General features: G+C 38.0%; 1 protein-coding gene across 1 annotated transcript in view; it reads left to right on the forward strand.

Moving 5' to 3' along the window:
• Positions 1–20,569, forward strand: part of Frl (formin-like protein) — a 477,209-nt gene that overhangs the window by 336,986 nt on the left and 119,654 nt on the right. Inside the window, exons 7-11 of the mRNA XM_067142136.2 lie at positions 1,400–1,476; positions 2,867–3,038; positions 8,934–9,077; positions 14,861–14,977; positions 18,746–18,998. Of these exons, the coding sequence (XP_066998237.1) occupies positions 1,400–1,476; positions 2,867–3,038; positions 8,934–9,077; positions 14,861–14,977; positions 18,746–18,998 (763 nt within the window). The remainder of the gene's footprint in view (positions 1–1,399; positions 1,477–2,866; positions 3,039–8,933; positions 9,078–14,860; positions 14,978–18,745; positions 18,999–20,569) is intronic.

Raw genomic sequence — 20,569 nt, forward strand, 5'->3', positions numbered from 1 at the left:
GAAGGTCATGGCAAGCTAATATTTGCTAGGCAACTGGTAGACTTAACTACTCCATTGCAGGGGTGAGTTAGTTGAGAGACAGTCTCAATTCAAATCCCCGCCGGGCTGAGTGGCTCAGACGGTTAAGGCGCTGGCCTTCTAACCCCAACTTGGCAGGTTCGATCCTGGCTCAGTCCGGTTGTATTTGAAGGTGCTTAAATACAACAGCCTCGTGTCAGTAGATTTACTGGCACGTAAAAGAACTGCAGGACTAAATTCCGGCACCTCGGCGTCTCCGAAGACCGTAAAAGTAGTTAGTGGGACGTAAAGCAAATAACATTAAATTAAATTAATTCAAATCCCAGTGAGGACACTGCATCAACCAAATGAACTAGACTGCATTATGCCCAGAAATGAATGCAGTTACGTGTACATAGGATCTGATATCAAACTCGACCTGCTACTCTACAGGAGCTCGCTGATGCTGCCATAGAGAATTGGGATCATTTGTTGCAGGAGCAATGCGATGTTCTGATATATGCTACCTAGTGCAAGAACTCGTTTGTGTATGAGGAGGAGGTACCCATTAATAATGCAAGATTATCACCACCATGATTAATACCTTGCAGGTTTACAGTTTGAAGGTTCAGGTGCAGTAAATAATTCTTGTTTTTGTCTCTCCTAAGTCAGGAATGTAGAATTGTTTATAAGTTGATGTTTTCATTTCTATTTTTTTTTCCAACACTCCTGTGTAAACATGATCAAGTAGAGTATAAAGCGTCAATTAAGTCCAACCTATGCTATTCCGAACATACGTCAAAGTGTATCTTTATCACTTATTCTTTTTATTTAGACGAAACATTATTACAAACATTGTTAAGCAATTGGCACTAGGCATTTATATAAATGAAAATATACTTTCTGTTCATAAAATACTGAATGATGATATGAATCTCTCTTGTCTACTGTAACTAATGTGTTATTTATATAGCTACCCAATTAATAAGTTTTCAAAATTTGATGTTTGCATAATGTCTATTTTCAATTGCTTCCTCAGTTGAGCAGCCTCTTTTGACTGGGATTGGTATTCTGGGCACAGATTCTACATGCTGTAGGATGTAACGGAATGTGGATGAGTAGAATTTATTCTGTTGCCATCATGGTGTTACTATGAGACACTAATAATTGAACTAACATAAGAGCATATAGACATAAATGATACATTGTGATTTTGGATACAGGTATATTCCCATCTTACCAATGACCTTGTGAGAAATTTAACTTCAAACGTGCTTGATCGCAGGTGTGGGTTATTTCCCTAAAAGGTAGAATCCATAATTGTTATGAACAGTACTATTGTTCTTCATTGTAATGAGTGACAGTTGCACCTTGCTTAAAGAGGGAATCATTTCTGTTGCAGTATGGCTTTAATATGGTCATCCAGCATCGTGAGGCCATCAACTGCATCTCTCTCAGCTTAATGCACAAGAGTCCCAGGTAAGATCAGTTTGTAGAAAGATCTTCTGCAATTTTACTGTTCTCTTTGTATTTATGAATTCATTAAACCACTTTTTTAGATAGTACGTTGACTAAGTCTGCTTTTTTTTGAAGTAACTGCATATTGACATGATATAGGCTTTTTGGGTTTATGCAGTGTCAAAAAGCCCAAGAAAACCTATATCATGCCTAGAACTACGGGCTGTGAGAGCATCAATAGTAACTGCTTATTATTGATCATAGGTGTGGGGTTATTTCCTCATAGTGTAGCGTAATAGTTAGCGCCATTAGCTGCCATTCTGAGAGGTTTGGGTTCGGTTCCTAAAATTTAAGACTGGCAGGAGGACTGATGTGGTTAAAATGGTACATGCAACTCTCCTCCATTGGAAGTGTGCCTGAAAGGAACTGTACTGTCCGAAGACTACAACACTAGTTTATTTTTATTAAATGAAAGATTTAATTTACCTTTGATGTCAGTGAAATAAAAGATAAAATAAGGATGTCAAAAGCTATGGCTAGCTGTGTAGCGCTGTTTATTAGGCACTCGTTCCCTAAAATTGTGGGGCTGAATCCTGACAGTTTCCTTATCAAAGTTTAGTTAACACGTGTGTATCATATTTGAAAACCCTTAGAATAATTGCTCCATAATTGGGCCGTCACACATTCTTTCAAAGCTCACTGATGGCTAGAAACCCATTTCAGTAAGGGGGGAGGAAAGAAAAAAAAGATACATTAGTCACGTTTAGAAAGATAAGAACAGCGAAAGGAAAACAGAGTAGCATAAACCCAATGGCAGGTCAGTGTGGGAAGAAAGGAGGAATAGAAAGAAAACAGAAAAGGACAAAGACAATTTCCACATCCTCACACACTGCAGTTTTCAAATAGATTGGTTTTCTTCTCATCAATCCCACTTCTATATCCATTTCATTTCAGCCCGTGATGATCTCGTTTCTTAGCTTCATAATGAGGACGGGCTTCAATACTAATTGAGGGGCCATCTTGACAGATCTTCTATCTTTATGTGGGAAGTGTAGCATGGGAAGAAGCCAGATTAACATAGGAAAGGGAAGAGAGTAAAAGGTGAAGATGAATTCAGGTGGTAAAAGGCTAGGAACACAGGATAAACACAAAAGAAGAGTAACCCAGCAGTCTACCTGAGTAATTGAAAGGAAGAAACAAGTGCAAATTAAGTCATACTGTGTATAGAAATGTACAGAAAGGAATTTAAGTTAACCTTACAACGGTATACATTATTTTAATAGCCATTGAGGCACCCTTCACTTTGCCTGTGTGTACAGACAGAGTTTGTGCTGGGTAATATTAGATTGCAGATTGAATTGCCCAATTTTCTACATGTTCGTTACTTGTTTCCTTGTCTCTTTGTTTTCAGGACGAAGGCCTTGGTACTCGAACTCCTAGCTGCAATATGTCTAGTCAAGGGTGGTCACGAAATCATCCTATCTGCTTTCGATAATTTTAAGGAGGTGTGTCATGAGACGAGACGGTTCCATACACTTATGGAGTACTTCATTAACTATCAAGTGTTCCACATAGAATTCATGGTGAGGTTACATACATAATACATTATCAAGGGAATTTTCCTTAGTTTTAAGATTTGTTCACAAGTTGAATTATTTGAAGTACTGAATCCATAGTAATTGCTTTAGGATGAGAATTTCCTGCTGTCATTGAGTTAGGAATATTATGTTAACTCTAGATAATCTGTCAGTCTTCCTATACGAGGACGGTTTGAAAAGTTCTTGGAATTGCCACTAGATGTCAGTGCTAGAGCAACAAAGTTCCCGCGCAATAATTGCATATCCTTTGTGAGCGAACACATGGCACGTCAGTGCTCTAGCTGCAGGAGTGTGGTAGTAACGACTCTGTTGTTCCCGCGTAGTGATTTGTGACAACGGAAAAAACTGAGATTCGAGCAGTGATTAAATACTTTGTAAAGAAAGGTATGAAAGCAAAGGAAATTCATGCCGACTTTCAGAACACACTGGCGGACTCTGCTCCTTCATTTTCAACTGTTGCCAAGTGGATCAGAGAGTTTAAATTTGGTCGGGAGAGCTTGGATGATGATCCGCATAGTGGACGGCCAAAAAGTGTCACGACTCCAGAATTTATCGCAAAAGTGCATAAAATGGTCGTGGAGGATCGTCGACTGAAAGTGCGGGAGATTGCTGAAGCTGTAGGGATGTCTTCTGAACGGGTATAATATATTTTAAACGAAGAATTGGGCATGAAAAAATTATCCGCAAGATGGGCTCTTGACGTTGGACAATAAACGCACCAGATTGGAAATGACCGAACAAAGTCTGGCCCATTTTCAGTGCAACCAACAAGATTTTTTGCGCCGGTTTGTGACTACAGATGAAACTTGGGTCAACTCTATACCCCAGAGACAAAACAGCAGTCAAAGCAGTGGAAACATGCTGATTCACCACCACCAAAGAAAGCAAAGGCAGTGCGTTCGGCTGGAAAGGTCATGGCCTCAGTTTTCTGGGATGCAAAAGGCATTCTGCTGATAGATTATCTTCCTACTGGCCAAACAATTACGGGGCAATACTATGCAAACCTCCTAGACCAACTACAGGAAAAGATACGCGAAATAAGGCCTGGTTTGGCAAGGAAAATGGTCATCTTTCATCAGGACAATGCTCTGCTGCACACAAGTGTTATTGCCATGGCAAAACTTCATGAACTGGGGTACGAATTGTTGCCACATCCACCTTATTCACCTGATTTGGCACCCTCAGACTTACATCTATTCCCCAAGCTGAAAATTTTCCTCGGTGGACGGAAGTTTTCTACAAGGGAAGAACTGACAGCCAAATTGGAGAGGTATTTTGCAGGCCTAGAGGAATCTCATTTTCGAGATGGGATCAAGGCATTGGAACATCGCTGGACCAAATGCATTAGTCTACAGGGAGACTATGTTGAAAAATAAAAGCAGTTCCACCGAGGTAAGATACTTAATTCTAGTACATTCCGAGAACTTTTCATAGCACCTATGTATGTCGCAACTGGTCTACTTAAAAACCTAGCTGGTAAACATACCATTTGAAGGGCTCAGAAGTCAATTTTTCTCCTTCAAAACAAAACAAAAAATTAAATTCAACATGTTGGTTCATGGCATGTTGCACATTAATATTATCTTAAATTGTAAATGTGGATCTATCAGTACTGACAATTATAGTTTTTGTTTCTTTCTTTTCGAAGAAATTTTATCAGAAATGGAATCTGATGTCTTTCACATTTTGTATGTTGTATATTTTTGTACTAACTTTCTGTAAGAAATTTTCCTGTTGAAGTAATCCATACAGTTCAGGGAGTATGTTAAGGATTTACAGGGCAGATATGAAATTGGTCAGAGACTCCTCGAAGTGTGCTGCCTTGTGGGGAGTTGTCAGTACAGTTCTCTACCATTTAGATTTTGAGGTTGCGTTAAAGGTGTTACTGCTTTGAGATTCAATGGAATAATCAGTTAAAAGAAATAGATATTATGATTTAGGTCGTCAGGAAAATAATGTACCCGTTAAGTATTTACATTGAATGAAATGAAATGAAATGGCGTATGGCTTTTAGTGCCGGGAATGTACGAGGACAAGTTCGGCTCGCCAGATGCAGGATTTTTTATTTGACTCCCGTAGGCGACATGCGCGTCATGATGAGGATGAAATGATGATGAAGATGACACATACACCCAGCCCCTGTGTCAGCGAAATTAACCAATTATGGTTACAATTCCTGACCCCGCCGGGAATCGAACCCGGGACTTCTGTGAGCAAAGGCCAGCACGCTAACCATTTTGCCATGGAGCCGGACTTACATTGAATATAAATGATTGATAATACTGTAGGTCATTAATGGGAGAACTGATTGTGTCTGGCTTAGAATTACACTAAATCATAAAATATTATGCTTACCAGAAACTCTCCCATGATTGAATTTATCCTCTAAAGGGAATTATAGAGATAATTTTTCAGATTGCGGTTCACAATTCTGTGTGAATTTGAAAGATAATTAATCACAAAAATCACTCGGGGTAACTATGAGAAAACCTCTGAAATATGATTCATAATACCATCTGTAACAATCTGCAATGTGAATAATAGAATAGTGAACTATTACTGGAAAGCTAGTCTGGAATATGCAAAGTGTAGTGCTGGTAGACCAAGGAGGAAAGTGCCCAGGATAATTTTTCTTATATTTTAAATGATAGCCTTCTTCTGCTTGTCAGTCAGTATAATTAGGGCTGTCACCCAGGTGACAGATTCTCTATAAGTTATTTACTTACCGAGCTCGATAGCTGCATTCACTTAAGTGCGGCCAGTATTCGGGAGATAGTAGGTTCGAACGCCACTGTCGGCAGCCCTGAAAATCGTTTTCCGTGGTTTCCCATTTTCACACCAGGCAAATGCTGGGGCTGTACCTTAATTCAGGCCACGGCCGCTTCCTTCCCACTCCTAGCCCTTTCCTGTCCCATCGTCGCCGTAAGACCTATCTGTGTCGATGCGATGTAAAACAACTAGCAAAAAAAAGGTTATTTACTTAGTATTTTCTTAAATGATTTCAAAGGAGTTTGAAATTTATTCAACATCCCCTGGTAAATTATTCCAATCTCCAATTCCTATTCCTCTAAATGAATATTTGCCCCTACTTGCCCTCTTGAATTCCAACTTTATCTTCACATTACGATCCTTCCCACATCTATAAACTCTATTCAGACTTATTCGTCCACTGTTATTGCATGCCATTTCTCCACCGACAGCTTGGAAAATACTCTTTATCTGTTAGGTTCTTCAGTCTGTTGGAACTAATTGACGATTAAATACATTTTAGAAAATACCCGAATAAGAAGACATTTAACTCATTGGTATACATTGCCGCCTACCAGGCGGTCTTGCGCGCCGTGACCATTCATACACAGATGCCTGGTAGGCAGTCTAAGCATAGACTGCCTTCTGCAACTATTTCAAGGCTTCTGTCCATAGATAGCACGACATGTAATATACTGTTTAAAAGCTGAGATTCTTCTCTCTCTCTCTCTCTCTCTCTCTCTCTCTCTCTCTAACTTGGAATTATCAGCGTAGATTGTATCACGCTGCAGGCAATCTGTCTCAGTGTAGAGTGATTCCCTGCATGTTAGTCAGCAGAAATGGGCCGCCCTAGCAAACCTCGAATTACGAGGAATGAAACGGAGCGTATTTTACAGGATTGCGGGAGTGAAGCTGGCAGTGATATAGCTTCATTGATACAGGTTTATTTACTAGCGGTGAAAGTGATAGCAGCGTGACAAAAGGTTCGACTGAAAGTGAGGTCGTGTTTGAATGGGACAGTGATAATGAAGTCCAGCCTGTCCCCAAAAAGACAAAGATTGCGAAGGAATATGGCTGGAATTGGAGTAAAACAGGTGATAAACTATACAAATACACTTTTACAAGAAATTCTGGAATAAAGCCCACCATAAACAGGAACCTCCCTCCTGACCCCACCCCTCTACACATTTTTCAACACATGGTTCATGATTCTTTATGGGAAGAAATTGCAACCGAAACAAACCGTTTTGCTAATCAGTTTTTCTCAAAAAATTCTACCTCCCCCAGTATGAGCCGATGGTTTCCCACAACAGATGAAATCACAGGTTATTTTGTTTTATGCATTCTTATGGTTCTAGTGAGAAAACCCACCTTACGGCTATATTGATCCATCCGAAAGTCTGTGTTCACTGTCTTTTTCTCCGAAGTCATGCCTCTCAAAAGATTCGTAATCCTTTCTAAATTTCTACATTTCATAAACAATAAAACTCACATGGAAAGTTACAGGCTCAGAAAAATTGCACCTATTGTAAATCAACTGCAACAAAATTTGAGAGATGTTTACTATCCAGAGCAGGACATAGCAGTAGATGAAAGTCTAATAAAGTTAGGGGAAGATTGTGCTACATCCAATTCAGTATACAGAAAAGGGCCCTATATGGCATAAAAATCTGTAAAATTTGTGAGTCTGACGGTGGATATTTTCTGGGGTTTTCTATTTATACAGAAAAAAAAAAAAAAAACAGCCCAAGCAGAAGAGACTGGAATGTTCTCGAGTGAGGCTATTATCATGCAACTTATGGAACCATGTCTTGAAGGGGCCCCACAGTTTATGCTGATAACTGGTACACTTCACCCTCCCTGTTCTTGAATTTATCTTCCAAAAAAATGCATTTAATTGTTTCATTTCCTAAATAGGAAAAATATGCCTCAAGAGTTCAGGTCGGGGAAAATAGAGAAGGGTGACACCATGGTAGTGTATTCACACAAGACAATGGCACTGAAGTGGATGGACAGGAAAGCTGTTACTGTTCTATCCACTTCCCATGATAGGGAGAAAATGATAGGCACAGGAAAACAAGATAGAAAAACAAATACTACAATCTCAAAACCAAATGTAATAATAGATTACAACAACTGCATGAATGGCATAGACAAACAGGATCAGCAGCTGTCACCTTTCCCTGTAATGCATAGGTATCCTAAGAGATAAAATTATTCTATATGATGGATGTAGCAATATTCAACAGTTATGCTATCCAGAAAAAGATCACAAAAAAGCAGCAGCACTTTGCAGAATTGAGTCCTCCTAGCAGAACAAATACTGGAGAGTGTTGTGCTTCCTGACTGTCTGTGACAGGGCAGATACGTAGGGTTGGCATCAGGAAGAGCATCCAGTTATAAAACAGGGCCAAATTCACGTGTGACACAGTTTGCTCCCGTGATACCACGGGTGTGATAAAAGCGGATGAAGATGAGGATGTATAAAACAATTTATGCTAAAATCTGTGTCCACTCTGTTCCTAGGTGGACCAGTGAGGGAGGAAAAACCACCTGAGGAGGACTTCATTAATATAGGATATAACATTTCAGCAATTATTGGAAGAGTGGACACAGGTTTTAACAGAAGTGGTTTTACACATGTTAATATTAATCAATCCCTTGGTCCAGTTTCTTGAAACAGGGTTGGGGATGAGGCTAGATGAAATTATATGGCATGTTTTTACAGCCAGATGCCCTTCCTGATATCAGCCTCATTTGAGGAGTTTACAACGGTTAAAAGAATGGTGATGAATGAATTGGGCAAGGAGGCAAAAGGAATTGGCTGTGACCTATCAGTAGGAACTGTCCCAGCATTTACCTTAAAGTGAAAATGGGAAACCATGCAGAAAACCATTTTCTGGACAGCCAATGGTGGGGTTTGAACCTACTCATCTCTGGAGTGCATAGCTTGGCTCTATAGCTGTATTGTTAACATTCACAGCCACTCCACTTAGTCACTTTTTATGAATCACAGTGTAAAGTTTTGTGTAATGATCTTATTTTGAAAAGATTGGTGTTTATTCACATTGTTAATAAAATAATTGTGTTTATTCACATTATGTTAATAAAATAATTGTTTAATTCCTGCAGGTGGCCTGTATGCAGTTTGTTAACATAGTCGTACATTCTGTAGAAGATATGAACTTTCGTGTTCACCTTCAGTATGAATTCACTAAACTTGGTCTGGACGATTACTTAGAAAAGTTGCGCCACACAGAAAGTGAGGAGTTACAGGTAAGATTCAAATTTATACCAGTAAGTGAAATTAGACTTTAAGGTTGTATCATTGCAAATACTAAAATTGTGATATTTATACATTAAGTTTTCATCATACTTCTTAAAATATTTTAAAAATTTATTTTATTAAATATATTGCTGCTCTAGTCAGTACTAAGAAATCTAAAAAACAAAAAAGAAACAAATCAGATTTGGAGATATAAACGAGGACATACACCATAGTTCTTGCTCTGTCTGGTTCTATGCTAAGACACCTTAAATTTCAGATTGTTCACACTCTATAAGTGTGTGTCGTAGCATTTCCTTAGTACATATCTGAATTGCAACATAGACACTAAATATTTAAAACTTTTATCTTAAAACAGCTCTTAATATTCCACTAAGACTGCCATTTACTGGATTTTTCTTTCTTTCACTTAGTGGATTTAATCACAATTACGATATTGCTCCAAATACAAAATGGCATTGCATATATGATGACTTTGAATTTTTGAAAGGTATTTACAGGATTATTAAATAATGAATGTAATTGCTACATTTTCAAGTTCTGCTATAACCAAGATAATTTTACCTGTGACTGGTGAGGTTATTTCCTTTTTGTGAAGTTTCTGGTGAGGTGAGGTCAGGTGAGGTGAGGTTTGTTACACTCCAATAGAAACTGACATTGGGGAAGCTGGAAGTAACAAAATGTAAGAAACTGACATTTATAGTAAATTTATTGTCTAATACCAATAACTAACACAAAAAAACTGAATAAGAATAATTATGTATTGGAAAGGAACAAGCAAGTTTCAGGGTCCTGTTTTTCTATGTATGACTAATACGAATAATTAAGGTAATCATAAACATAATTTCAAATGCAGATATTTGAAAATTGTCAGCGAAGTTATTTTCTGTTCACAAGTGTAATACGTAGTAAGGTCATTAAGTTCTGAGACTTGATGCGTGGAGGATAGGCACCCACATGACTCTGTGTGTTGCACACGATGCCGCATTACACGGCTTACACCTACACAGAACCGCATCCACCCTCAAATTAGTCGCCGTTGGCCGTTATGCATGTTTGCCAACGTTGGTATAGCTGCTGGAACACCGCTGAAAGGAAACACCATGTTTCGTCTCCAGTTATTATCCGGTTGAGAAACGTTGGATCATCATCAGCACTACTGATGAGGTCACCACACAACGTGACAGGATTCATGGCACACTGTGCTGGATAATGCGAGACATGTTGAAGTCATCAGTCAGAATTTTGTGGCAAGTACCATGTCTGACCCCTATTGCTGCTGCAAGATCGTCTACCGATTGGGAGCGGTTAGCATGCACCAACGTTGCAACTTCTTGGATCTTGCATTCCGTTCGAACTGTTTGTGGCCGACCAGTGTGCACATCATCTTCCAAACTGTCCCGTCCTTGCACAAAATGTCGCTGCCACCTAAACACAACACTGCGACTCAATGCGTCCTCACCGTAAACCTGCTGCATCATTTCAAACGTTTCGGCAGCGGTTTCGCCTAATTTCTGGCAGAACTTGATGTTTGCCCGTTGCTCATACTGTTACATGTCAAGGTCCGACTGATGCATTCAAATCAGTCACAACAACGACCGTACGTCTGCTTCCAGTGCATGCACTCATCTGTCTCTTGCAGGGACGAGAGACTAACTGACATGGCACCATACCACTGCGTCACCTATGCACTATAGTGCACCACAGCGCCATCATGCGGTCAGTCTCGGAACTTAATGACTGTACTACGTATATTTCAAATAATTTCAGAGAAATTCATCACTATTACATTTCTCAAAGACTAATTAACATCTGTTCACACTAATATTCCAAGAAAAATATCACCATTTTAAAAGAAACAAGTCTAAAGGGTGCAGTTTGGTGACAAATTTCATTGTTCATGTACCACTTACTGTTTTACAATAAAAGCATCTAAAAATTCTTCTTGTCCTTTTTTGCTGTCATGATTGCTTTAAAATCCTGATGAAACTGTATCATCCTTATCAACACTATGATAGCTCTCTTCAGCATAGATAATGTTATTTACACAGCCCCAAACCCAGAATCATTCTCGCATTCAAAGCTATTTTCAAGGATGTCTACTAAAATACAGGGAAAAATTGTATGGCATAAAAGCTTACAAACTAAAATCCTATTGCCATGTAATATGCAATAATACTATTGAGGAAAATGTGCTACATACCTGGTGAATACTAGATGCAAGGAAAAAAAACAAAAACAACCAACCACTAGAATTCTAAAGGCAACCTGCATTATTTCACGTCCACTCGCGACTTCCAATAGACTGACTGACAGCCTCCACCACATGATCATTGACAATAGCTGCTTCTATATTTTGTGAGATTTCAACAAATCCTACCTCACCAGTTAAGAGTTAATAAGCCCTCAAGTAAATTGTAAGAATAAAAGTTTAATTTTAATATAACCTCTAGTGGGCTTTCCTCAATTTTATTGTGCAATGCCAGTTTATCTGAGAAATCTACCAGCAGGCATTGTGCAGTATTATTGTGACAACATGGACACTGTCCTAAACCACCCCAGGTTTACCTTTAGTTTCTGGAACTTTCAATTCATGTGCTTCCTCCATTGACTTCGTTCTAATAACTTTGCGACTTAGATTTTTCCAATTTTGTTTCTCTTGTGCATATTTGGTAATAAGCTTATCAGTTTCTTTATAGTTTCTTTCTTTGGTCCTCTGAATGCTTTTCTTTGTGTGCCAGCATTCTTAAACTTCGTCTTTCTGCCATTACACTTTGGAACACAGAATTTTTTCACATCCTGTACATCATTAGGACATTTTGGCTTCTGTGAATTCAGCAATTTTAAGTTTACCATAACTTCTCCAGTCTGCATTATTTAACTGAAATGCCAAAAGCATTTTCACACAATTCACTATGACTGAAATAGTCATCAAAATTTCATGCATTAATGCAATAGTACAAATCCAAGCAACAATAAATAGATCACAAGTAATAATGAGAGTACTCAAAAATCAAAATGTAGAGAAATCAATTCTTCAGTGTCGTGGATACACCATTGGTGCTGAAAAAAAAAAAAGTTACAGTACTCGGAGGTATTTACTGCCTCATTCAATTCTCATTGATTGTGCTCAAAGTTATAGAGACTAGAATCGAGAATAGGGAGTACCCAGGAGATAAATATGGAATGCCTTGTGCAACTCCATCTACGGAGGGATTTTCAAGTTAGCATGAGTCAGATTATGAACATGAAATTTACCTAGCATTCAACAGTCAGTCATGGTGTACTTCAATAGATAAAACTGGAATTCTGGAATTTCTATACTCCTATTATACTTGCAAACCAGGATATAAATTAATTAAATAGATCTTTTTTTTTTAATGTAATACAGGCCAACCAGCACAAAAGCATGAGACATGATGGCAAAATCCTTTCTCTTGTTTGTCTTCCATTATTTGGTTGCTGGTATATGTAGTTATTTTCTGTAAGTCTTTTACCACATAAATTACTGTAAAAAATCATCAAAGCTCAAGAAATTTTTGTTAATATGTAACAGTGACCTTGGGCTCAGCTGTTACGCGTGTGGAGACTCCCCCTGCACAAACCAGTACAGTTCGGGAATGATACAAATAGACCTTCATGGATTCTTTTTACATGTTAGCTGTACATATGAGAATACAGTTTTTATAATTAAATTTATCATTTTAAAAAACAGCCTTGGATTTGGGCCAGTAAAGTAATTCCGTTTCTATGTTTACACGACTTCTTCTGTAGAGAGCCAGCATATGCTCTCTTATGTTGTTCCATAATAGTCGAGGTTGGTTGCCCAGTTAAAACTATTATCACCATCCATAATAATTTTGATGGATATGTGGAAGTCCTGTTGCCATTTCTTGATGGATGCAGTATTTTTGTATCAATCTCTTGGCACAGGCCAGAGCAAAGTGTAGCTTCCACCAAAGTCCCAGTCACATCCATGACTGTGACAATATGGAAGCTGCTGGGGTATGAGTGGTGCTGAGTAATGACATTTGGAGCACAAATAGTGTCAGTGTTATGAAAGGTGTTGCTCATAGGATCAGTCGTGCTGCAGTGGCACCTTCTGGTCCAGTGAGGAAAGCAATGGCAAACTACCTCACTCCTCATCTTGCCTAGTATGCCTCATTTGGGCTCTGCCATTGGTTTTTGTGGTTTTCCTATAACTGCATAGCCTTTCGTGGTTACTATCTGGGGATCCAACCAGCCTCTGGGCTGATGACCTAACAGACAGACAGACATGTGGAAGTACTGCAGTATTGAGACCCACAGTGATGATTTGTATTGCAGATATAGACTTTATTCACGTCTGTTAGACGGTTCATTAAGAAATTCATTTTGTAATGGTTTAATGGTATTAATAATAATGATGATGATGATGATGATCATCATCATGATCATCATCATCATAAATCCAAAATAAAAAGTTAGAGTAAAGAATGTATGCATCTATTTCAGAATTGAGGTAGGAAGCCCTATCCTTGCTCCTTACAATCACAACCTAGTATAGGTAAGGGTAGGGTGTTGGGGTCAGCTTTAGTCTGTGTGTTAGCTTGTTGATTTATACCATAACTGACAAAGGCAGACAAAGAAGGCAATGGTGAGAAAAGAGGTAGAAGTAAATGGTCTCCATATGCTTCAGCACTTCTTTCCATGAAAGGAGTAGGAGGTCGAAGAACAGGAAGCTCCTCAGGCCTGGATTGTGTAGTAATTAGTTTTTGTTTTCAAATTATCTTGCTTTTGAATAGTAGGATTCAGAGACTGTGGAATGGCACTTTGAGAATGGTAGAATTGTGTTTATTAGTAATTAAGTCAATTACATAAAGTTTCCTCTTGTAATGAAGAGACTTACTGTAACTGTTCTTGATAGATGCAGTACTTAGTCTATTTGTTGGCACAGGGCAGAGCAAAATGTAGCTTCCACTAAAGTCTCAGTTATGACTGTGACAGTATGGAAACTGCTTGAGGTATGGTGGCAAGTAATGATGTTCAGAGCATACTTGTGCATCTGGGTGCTATACAGTGTGGTACTCATAGGCCTTTTCTGACCAGGTGAGGAAAGCAGTAGCAAACCACATCGCTCCTCACCTTGCCTAGTATGCCACATTATAGCACTGCCATAGTCTTTGCCGTTTACCTGTCTGTGTAGCCTTTGTTAATACTATCTGAGGATCAAACCAGGTTCTGGGTTGATAACTTGTCAGACGGACAAGGAGTGAAAAGAGATTTCCTTGAGTAATGTGACTCGGCTCTTATTCCTGCAGAGAACTTACTGCATTTAGAGAAGCCTAGTACACTGACCAGCAAAATTAATGGATCACTTGAATTTCCAAAGGAAAAAGGATGTTAAATTGTGAAATATCTGTCTGTTACTGCTGGGAAAAGAAACGTTTCACAATTTAACATGCTTTTTTTCCCCTTTAAAAATTCAAGTGATCCATTAATTTTGCCAGTCAGTGTATTTCCCCATCATACTGTCCTAATTCCACCTTCCTCTACTGGTAGTTACGGTGTTTTTTCATTCTGTTGGGTAGTACGATTGGAAATTCTGTTATTCTATGAATTGTTCACTCTCTAACTAGGATACTTGCTTTTCATAAAGATTAATTCCATTGTACTTGAAATCGAGGTTTGTAAATGGAAACTCTTGTGTTAGGGATGAATGTTCTTAAGCATGTGAATTTGCTGGAGTTTTTATTCGTATTCTTACTTGTTAAATGATCCATATGTGTTTCAGGTACAAATTTCAGCTTATCTGGACAATGTCTTTGATGTTGCTGCTCTAATGGAGGACAGTGAAACTAAGACAGCTGCTCTTGAGAAAGTTGCTGAGTTAGAAGATGAGCTTGGCCATGTGAGTGTTGTTCTGTGGACATTTAAAATTTAAAATCCAAAGCATATACTCATATCACTACAGGATCTAACAGCTGAAAATTCCTTATATAATATTAGAATTATGGCTATAAAATTCACCAAGGATAGCTTGAAACTTTAATTTTGGTTCAGTAACATTGTTTTGTCCTGAAACCAGCAACGAGGAGATAAAGGATGAGTTAGGAATGAACTCTATGGATGAAGCTGTACACACAAACCGGCTTTGGTGGTCGGTTCATGTGAGGCGAGTGGAGGATATGTTGCCTAGGAGTGTAATGGACTCGGTAATGGAGGGTAAGAGAAGTAGAGGGAGACCAAGAAGACGATGGTTAGACTCAGTTTCTAATGATTTAAAGATAAGAGGTACAGATCTAAACGAGGCCACAGAACTATCTACAGATAGAGGATAGTGGCGGCGTTTAGTAAATTCGCAGAGGCTTGCCGACTGAACACTGAAAGGCCTAAGTCTATAATGAATAAAATTATTAATTAAAAAAAGTTATGAATTGATGAATATTATTAACTAGTCCAAAAACATTCGTTAAATTTCTGTTTTTTTCTGTGATTGTTGATACGTTTGAACTTCCATTAATGTACTCCTCATGTGCCTCCTCTTTCCTCACTAGTCCTGCTATTGGTGCAATGTGTCGTCCTTTGCATCACGCCAGCTAGCTTGTTTACTTTCCATTATGTCATACTCTGGTAACATTACCTGCTTTTACGGAACTGTACTTGAAGTCCATTTTTTTTCTTCTTTAATTTGAATTGTTTTGGAGATGATTTAGGGGATGCTCAATGAGTAGGGACCTGAAAAAATTGCATTTGTGATAAATGCGAATTTTTTAATCTTGTACTGAATCCTAGACTACGGTAATTCTAATGTGTAATAAAATAATTTTTACGCATAAATAGAAGTGCGACAAAATGCGAAATTAGTACGTATATGCGATTTTGGTGCGAATTCTGTAAAAATGTGCTATTTTACTGGCGAAAACAACATATTTCGGCAAAATCGTTGGTAATACTCAAAATATGATGCATAAATCTTTCGACCGTTCCGATCGATTATGAACATTAAAATAAGAATAATAGTTAACACCACCTTTCCAGTACTTATATTTATGATATAAACATTACAACAAGCGTTGTAAGATGGGACATGTTTCGCTTAATTGTCGTAAGCATCATCAGCCGAAATAAATCTTTGCCTAAAGTTAGGTCAGGGCCCTGAACCTAGTGTCCTTAAAATATATGGCACCCTAAGAATCAACATTTACATTTAGAAAATCAAATAGGCTTAAAACTAGTGTGAAAAAAACATAGAATGTTACAACATGGCTAAGAGAAAAACACACAAACGTGTTGAAACAGAGGTTAAAAACAGAAAGTACAATACAGTAGTGAAATAATTAAAATCATTCGGATATCATTGCTACCAGTCAGTCAATCAGAATGTTCAAACATAAAACAAGAGTGAAAATATGAGTGTTCGTCATGGCTAAGTGAAAAAAGAAAAAAAACACATGATCGTGTTGCCAGAGGTTAAAAACATAAGGTACAACACAGAGCTGGCAGTGTAATAATCAAACTCATTGCTACTAGTCAATTAATAAGAATGTTCGTTCATAACAAAAAATGATGATTATATTCTTTTGAATGAAGAAATAATTAAATCTCACTCTTGTATGGATACGTGAGTCGGGCAAGAGAAATCGCATATTGTAGCAGACATGGAGTAGTAACACTTCAAACAGGATTGATCACGCCTGAAGCTGCTTATAAGGTAGAGGCAAATATCCACTTCATCCAAAACAATGGTTAAAGCCGAATAACAGGTGTCTTCATTTTTACTGGGTGTTCAAGACCAAAACGGAGAAAATAAGATGCAAAGTGCGTGAACTGAAGTCTGAAAAATGGAAAAAGGAAAAAGATCTACTCGGGCCTCGAAAATAGGGTGTTCAAAATGAGAGTCCAAGATTGCTTACCTCTTATGTTGGATGAGCGTTGACTGGAGACATTAGCCGTTCGAGGGGGTCTGTTAAACGTATGCCTGCTGCTGCGTGTGTTGTTTCTGTGTGCTTGCTTAGGTGGAGAGTAAGTTGGGACGGGAGGGGTAGGCGCAACAATGAGTTGTATTATGGGGAGGGGGGAAGGTGGAATCTGTTATGACGACCGGAGGGATATTTAAAGGTGTACAATTGAAGATTTTTGTGAAATTGTTATGATTTATATTAAAATTAGTGAGTAACTTGGGGACTTGTTCAATTAATGGGCTGTTGTTCTCAGGAACATCATTCAAATTATTATTATTAAAATGTTGAAAAATAGATGCTAATTTTTCAGGTCCCTATCAATGAGCATTAGTGAATTATTAAATAATTTTATCAGTTAATGTAGAACGATTTGTCTTGCTTTCCTAGTACGTTATTTAATTTAGTGGACTGAATAGTGGGGAATTTTTTAGGTGTGTAATCGTTGTGGTTATTCTCACAGTTACAGATCAAGTGGAAAGGGAAATAAGTGTTAATGAGGATATGTTAACATGTATTTAATTGCATTTGGACTGTGACTGCTGCAAATTATCTTGTAAAGCACGAAAACTTGCTAATGGGGAATGTATTAACAATATTCTATTGTACTTCTGAGCTGATCTCTCCAATGAGCAGATTGATATTTTATCCAATTTAGCCCAAGTTTGCTTCCTAGTTCTGCGAGTATTGTAAGTTTTTTCCTTTTTTCTTTCTGGAGTGGGAGGTACTCAGATGAAATTCTGTACAACGGTTGTAGATCAGAAATGTTCAGTCTTATATTAAATGTTAAGATGGCTCCAGCCAAACTGAATTAAGTAGGTCTCCTGGTCATTATCTGAGCATTCATTGTATGTCTGTATGTATGTATATATGTATGTATCAACAAGCACACTGATCTGCTTGTAGGGCTGTTGCCCAGATGGCAGATTCCCTTTCACCTGTTTACCTAGTTTTTTCTTAAATCATTTCAAGGAAGTTTGAAATTTATCAAACATCTTCCTGGTAGATTATTCCAATCCCTAACTCCTCTTCCTGTAAATGCATTTTTGCCTCAAATTGTCCTCTTGAATTCAAACTTTTTGTTACAACTTTCCTACTTCTGAAAACTTATTCATCTATTATAGTCATTCCAAGCCATCTTTCGACTGACAACTCGGAACATTACATGATATAAATTTCATTAGTTGTCCTTAATGACAGCTAACTTTTATTTGAAAATGTTCTCTAATTTTATATTTCCTGATGTTCTAATAATACATGTTTTGGCCCTCTGTTCGGAACATTATCAGTAAAATATCTTTTAAATTAAAACAGCTTAAAATTAAGATGTTTTAATGTTTTAATTAAAAGTTGGCCCAAATATATTGTATTGAAAAGGAAGAAATAATGAATTTAAGCAATTTCAAATAAAAGCTCAGAACATTCTGCTTAGTCGAGCTGTTCAACTCCTTTCTCCGAAGTTGTCCCAGCCTATTGCAACAATTTTGTAACACTAATCCTTTACAAATCGTCCTGCTTCCCTCTGGATCATTTCCAGTTCTCGAATCTACTGTCTTATTTTATCAATAATTTCATCATAACATTTTTGTTATAACATTTCTATAGTTGTACTGAAGATCTTCCTATTATAAATTAGGTGTAATAATTCTGAAAACATTATGCAGGATTGCATGTTTATGTGTAGCTGTATGTATTAATGAACTCATCTTCTTTTGTAGGCCCATGATCGACTAGCGGAGTTAGAGAGGGAATCTTTAGCCAAATTGGCAGAATTAGAGACTGAACTTGGTGCCGTTCGGGCAGAGAGAGATGCCCTTATGGAAGACCGCCGACAAGTAGATGAGGAGGTAAATACCTTACGGCGGGCGGTAATGCAACAACAACAAGAATCGCAAAATCGTCAGTCAATGCTGGAGTCGAAGATCATGGAACTTGAAACCTTAACAAGGACACTGCCTCGTGGGTCTTCAGGTTTGTGGTTCCTTATTTTGAATCGGTGTATTTTATTTAATGTACGAGTTTTGGCACTGATGTGACACAGGTTATTAGATAAGTTTATCATTTCCTTAGTACCCAGGTTGTTGACCTAGTATCCATAGTATCTCATATGAAACTCTTTGTTGTAATGTAGATACAGTAAAACCTCGTTAATTTGAAGTTGTTGGGACTAAAAAATCAGACTTCGAATTACGTGATTTCGAATTAACCGCCAATTCGCAATTCAGAAGTACCAACCCTTGCCGCGTTACAAAATATTCTAAGGCCCCTTACTGCGTGCAGTTAACCTTGATTCACAGTTTATACCTTTCAAATGCCGTGAAAAAAGAACTATTTCCAAAATGTATCCAAGAAGGTGCATTTACAGTATTCAAATAATGCACTTGGATATCTCACTGGCAAACATAACCTCACGCAACGAAAGGAAGAGGAAAAAAAGCACGCTTCAAAGACAAGGAGAAATCTATGCTGGCTGCCATGTGCAAGTGCTTTATTTATTGGATTACTATACTGTATGCATTTCAGATGCCTTGTATTTTCACAGAAAGTACCTGATGCCCTTAAAATAGAACTTTTCTATGATCTATCCTTGTACGATTTCCTGCCAAGGCACTTCTCTCGTACTTCAGAAATGTAAACACTTGCAGTGTCACAAAGTATTCTAAGACCCATTAATACATGCAATCGCCTCAATTCACAGTTTAAACCTTTCAAATGCCATGGAAAAAACTATTTCAAAATGTATCCAACAAGGTGCATTTACAATGTTCAAATAATGCACTTTGATAAATCGCTGACAAACATAAACTCACGAAACGAAAGAAAAAATCACACAATTCAAAGACGAGGATAAATTATGTTGGTTCTCTTGTGCAAATGCATTGTTTTTTGGATTTCTGTACTGTTAGCATTTTTAGATGCTTGGTACTGGCATGGAAAGTGCCCGACGCCCTTAAAACATTGTGGCTTATCGAACTTTCCTATGACGAGGGGATAAAGTTTCTCGCTTCCATGTGCATTGAAACGCACTAGAATGACCCCCATCCCCCATCCTTGTACGATTCTCCGGCTGGCACTTTCTCCTTTAAAACCGTAAGACCGTTTGGGCTCGGATTAAAATAAAGCAATGCAATTTTATTGGCAAGGACAGTATTGTTCGGTGTCTATGAATTTATTATATGAGCCACGTTTTTTCATCAACTGTCGGCATCGCCAGTGTCCACGGATTTTTTTTTTTCCGTACACGGTCTGTTGCGTGATATTACGCGTTCCTTAAAATGTTGAATACAAAAGAATTCCGATTTCATTCAACTTCGCAATCAAGAAGCGCACTGTAGACCCTCCGAAGTGAGTGTAAGTGCGAGAAACTACCCTTCCACGTTCCGGAACACGCATTCTATTATGACGCGGATAAATTTTGAGTTGAAATTACTCTGTAACATACTATTGTTTTAAAATGTAAAGGCAGTTTCAAATTAAGTCTGAATTTCGGTAATGGGGCCGACATTGTACTTTGAATTACGAATTATCCGTATTTCGAATTA

Source organism: Anabrus simplex, chromosome 2, assembly GCF_040414725.1.
Source record: "Anabrus simplex isolate iqAnaSimp1 chromosome 2, ASM4041472v1, whole genome shotgun sequence".
In the NCBI taxonomy this organism is placed as follows: Eukaryota; Metazoa; Arthropoda; class Insecta; order Orthoptera; family Tettigoniidae; genus Anabrus; species Anabrus simplex.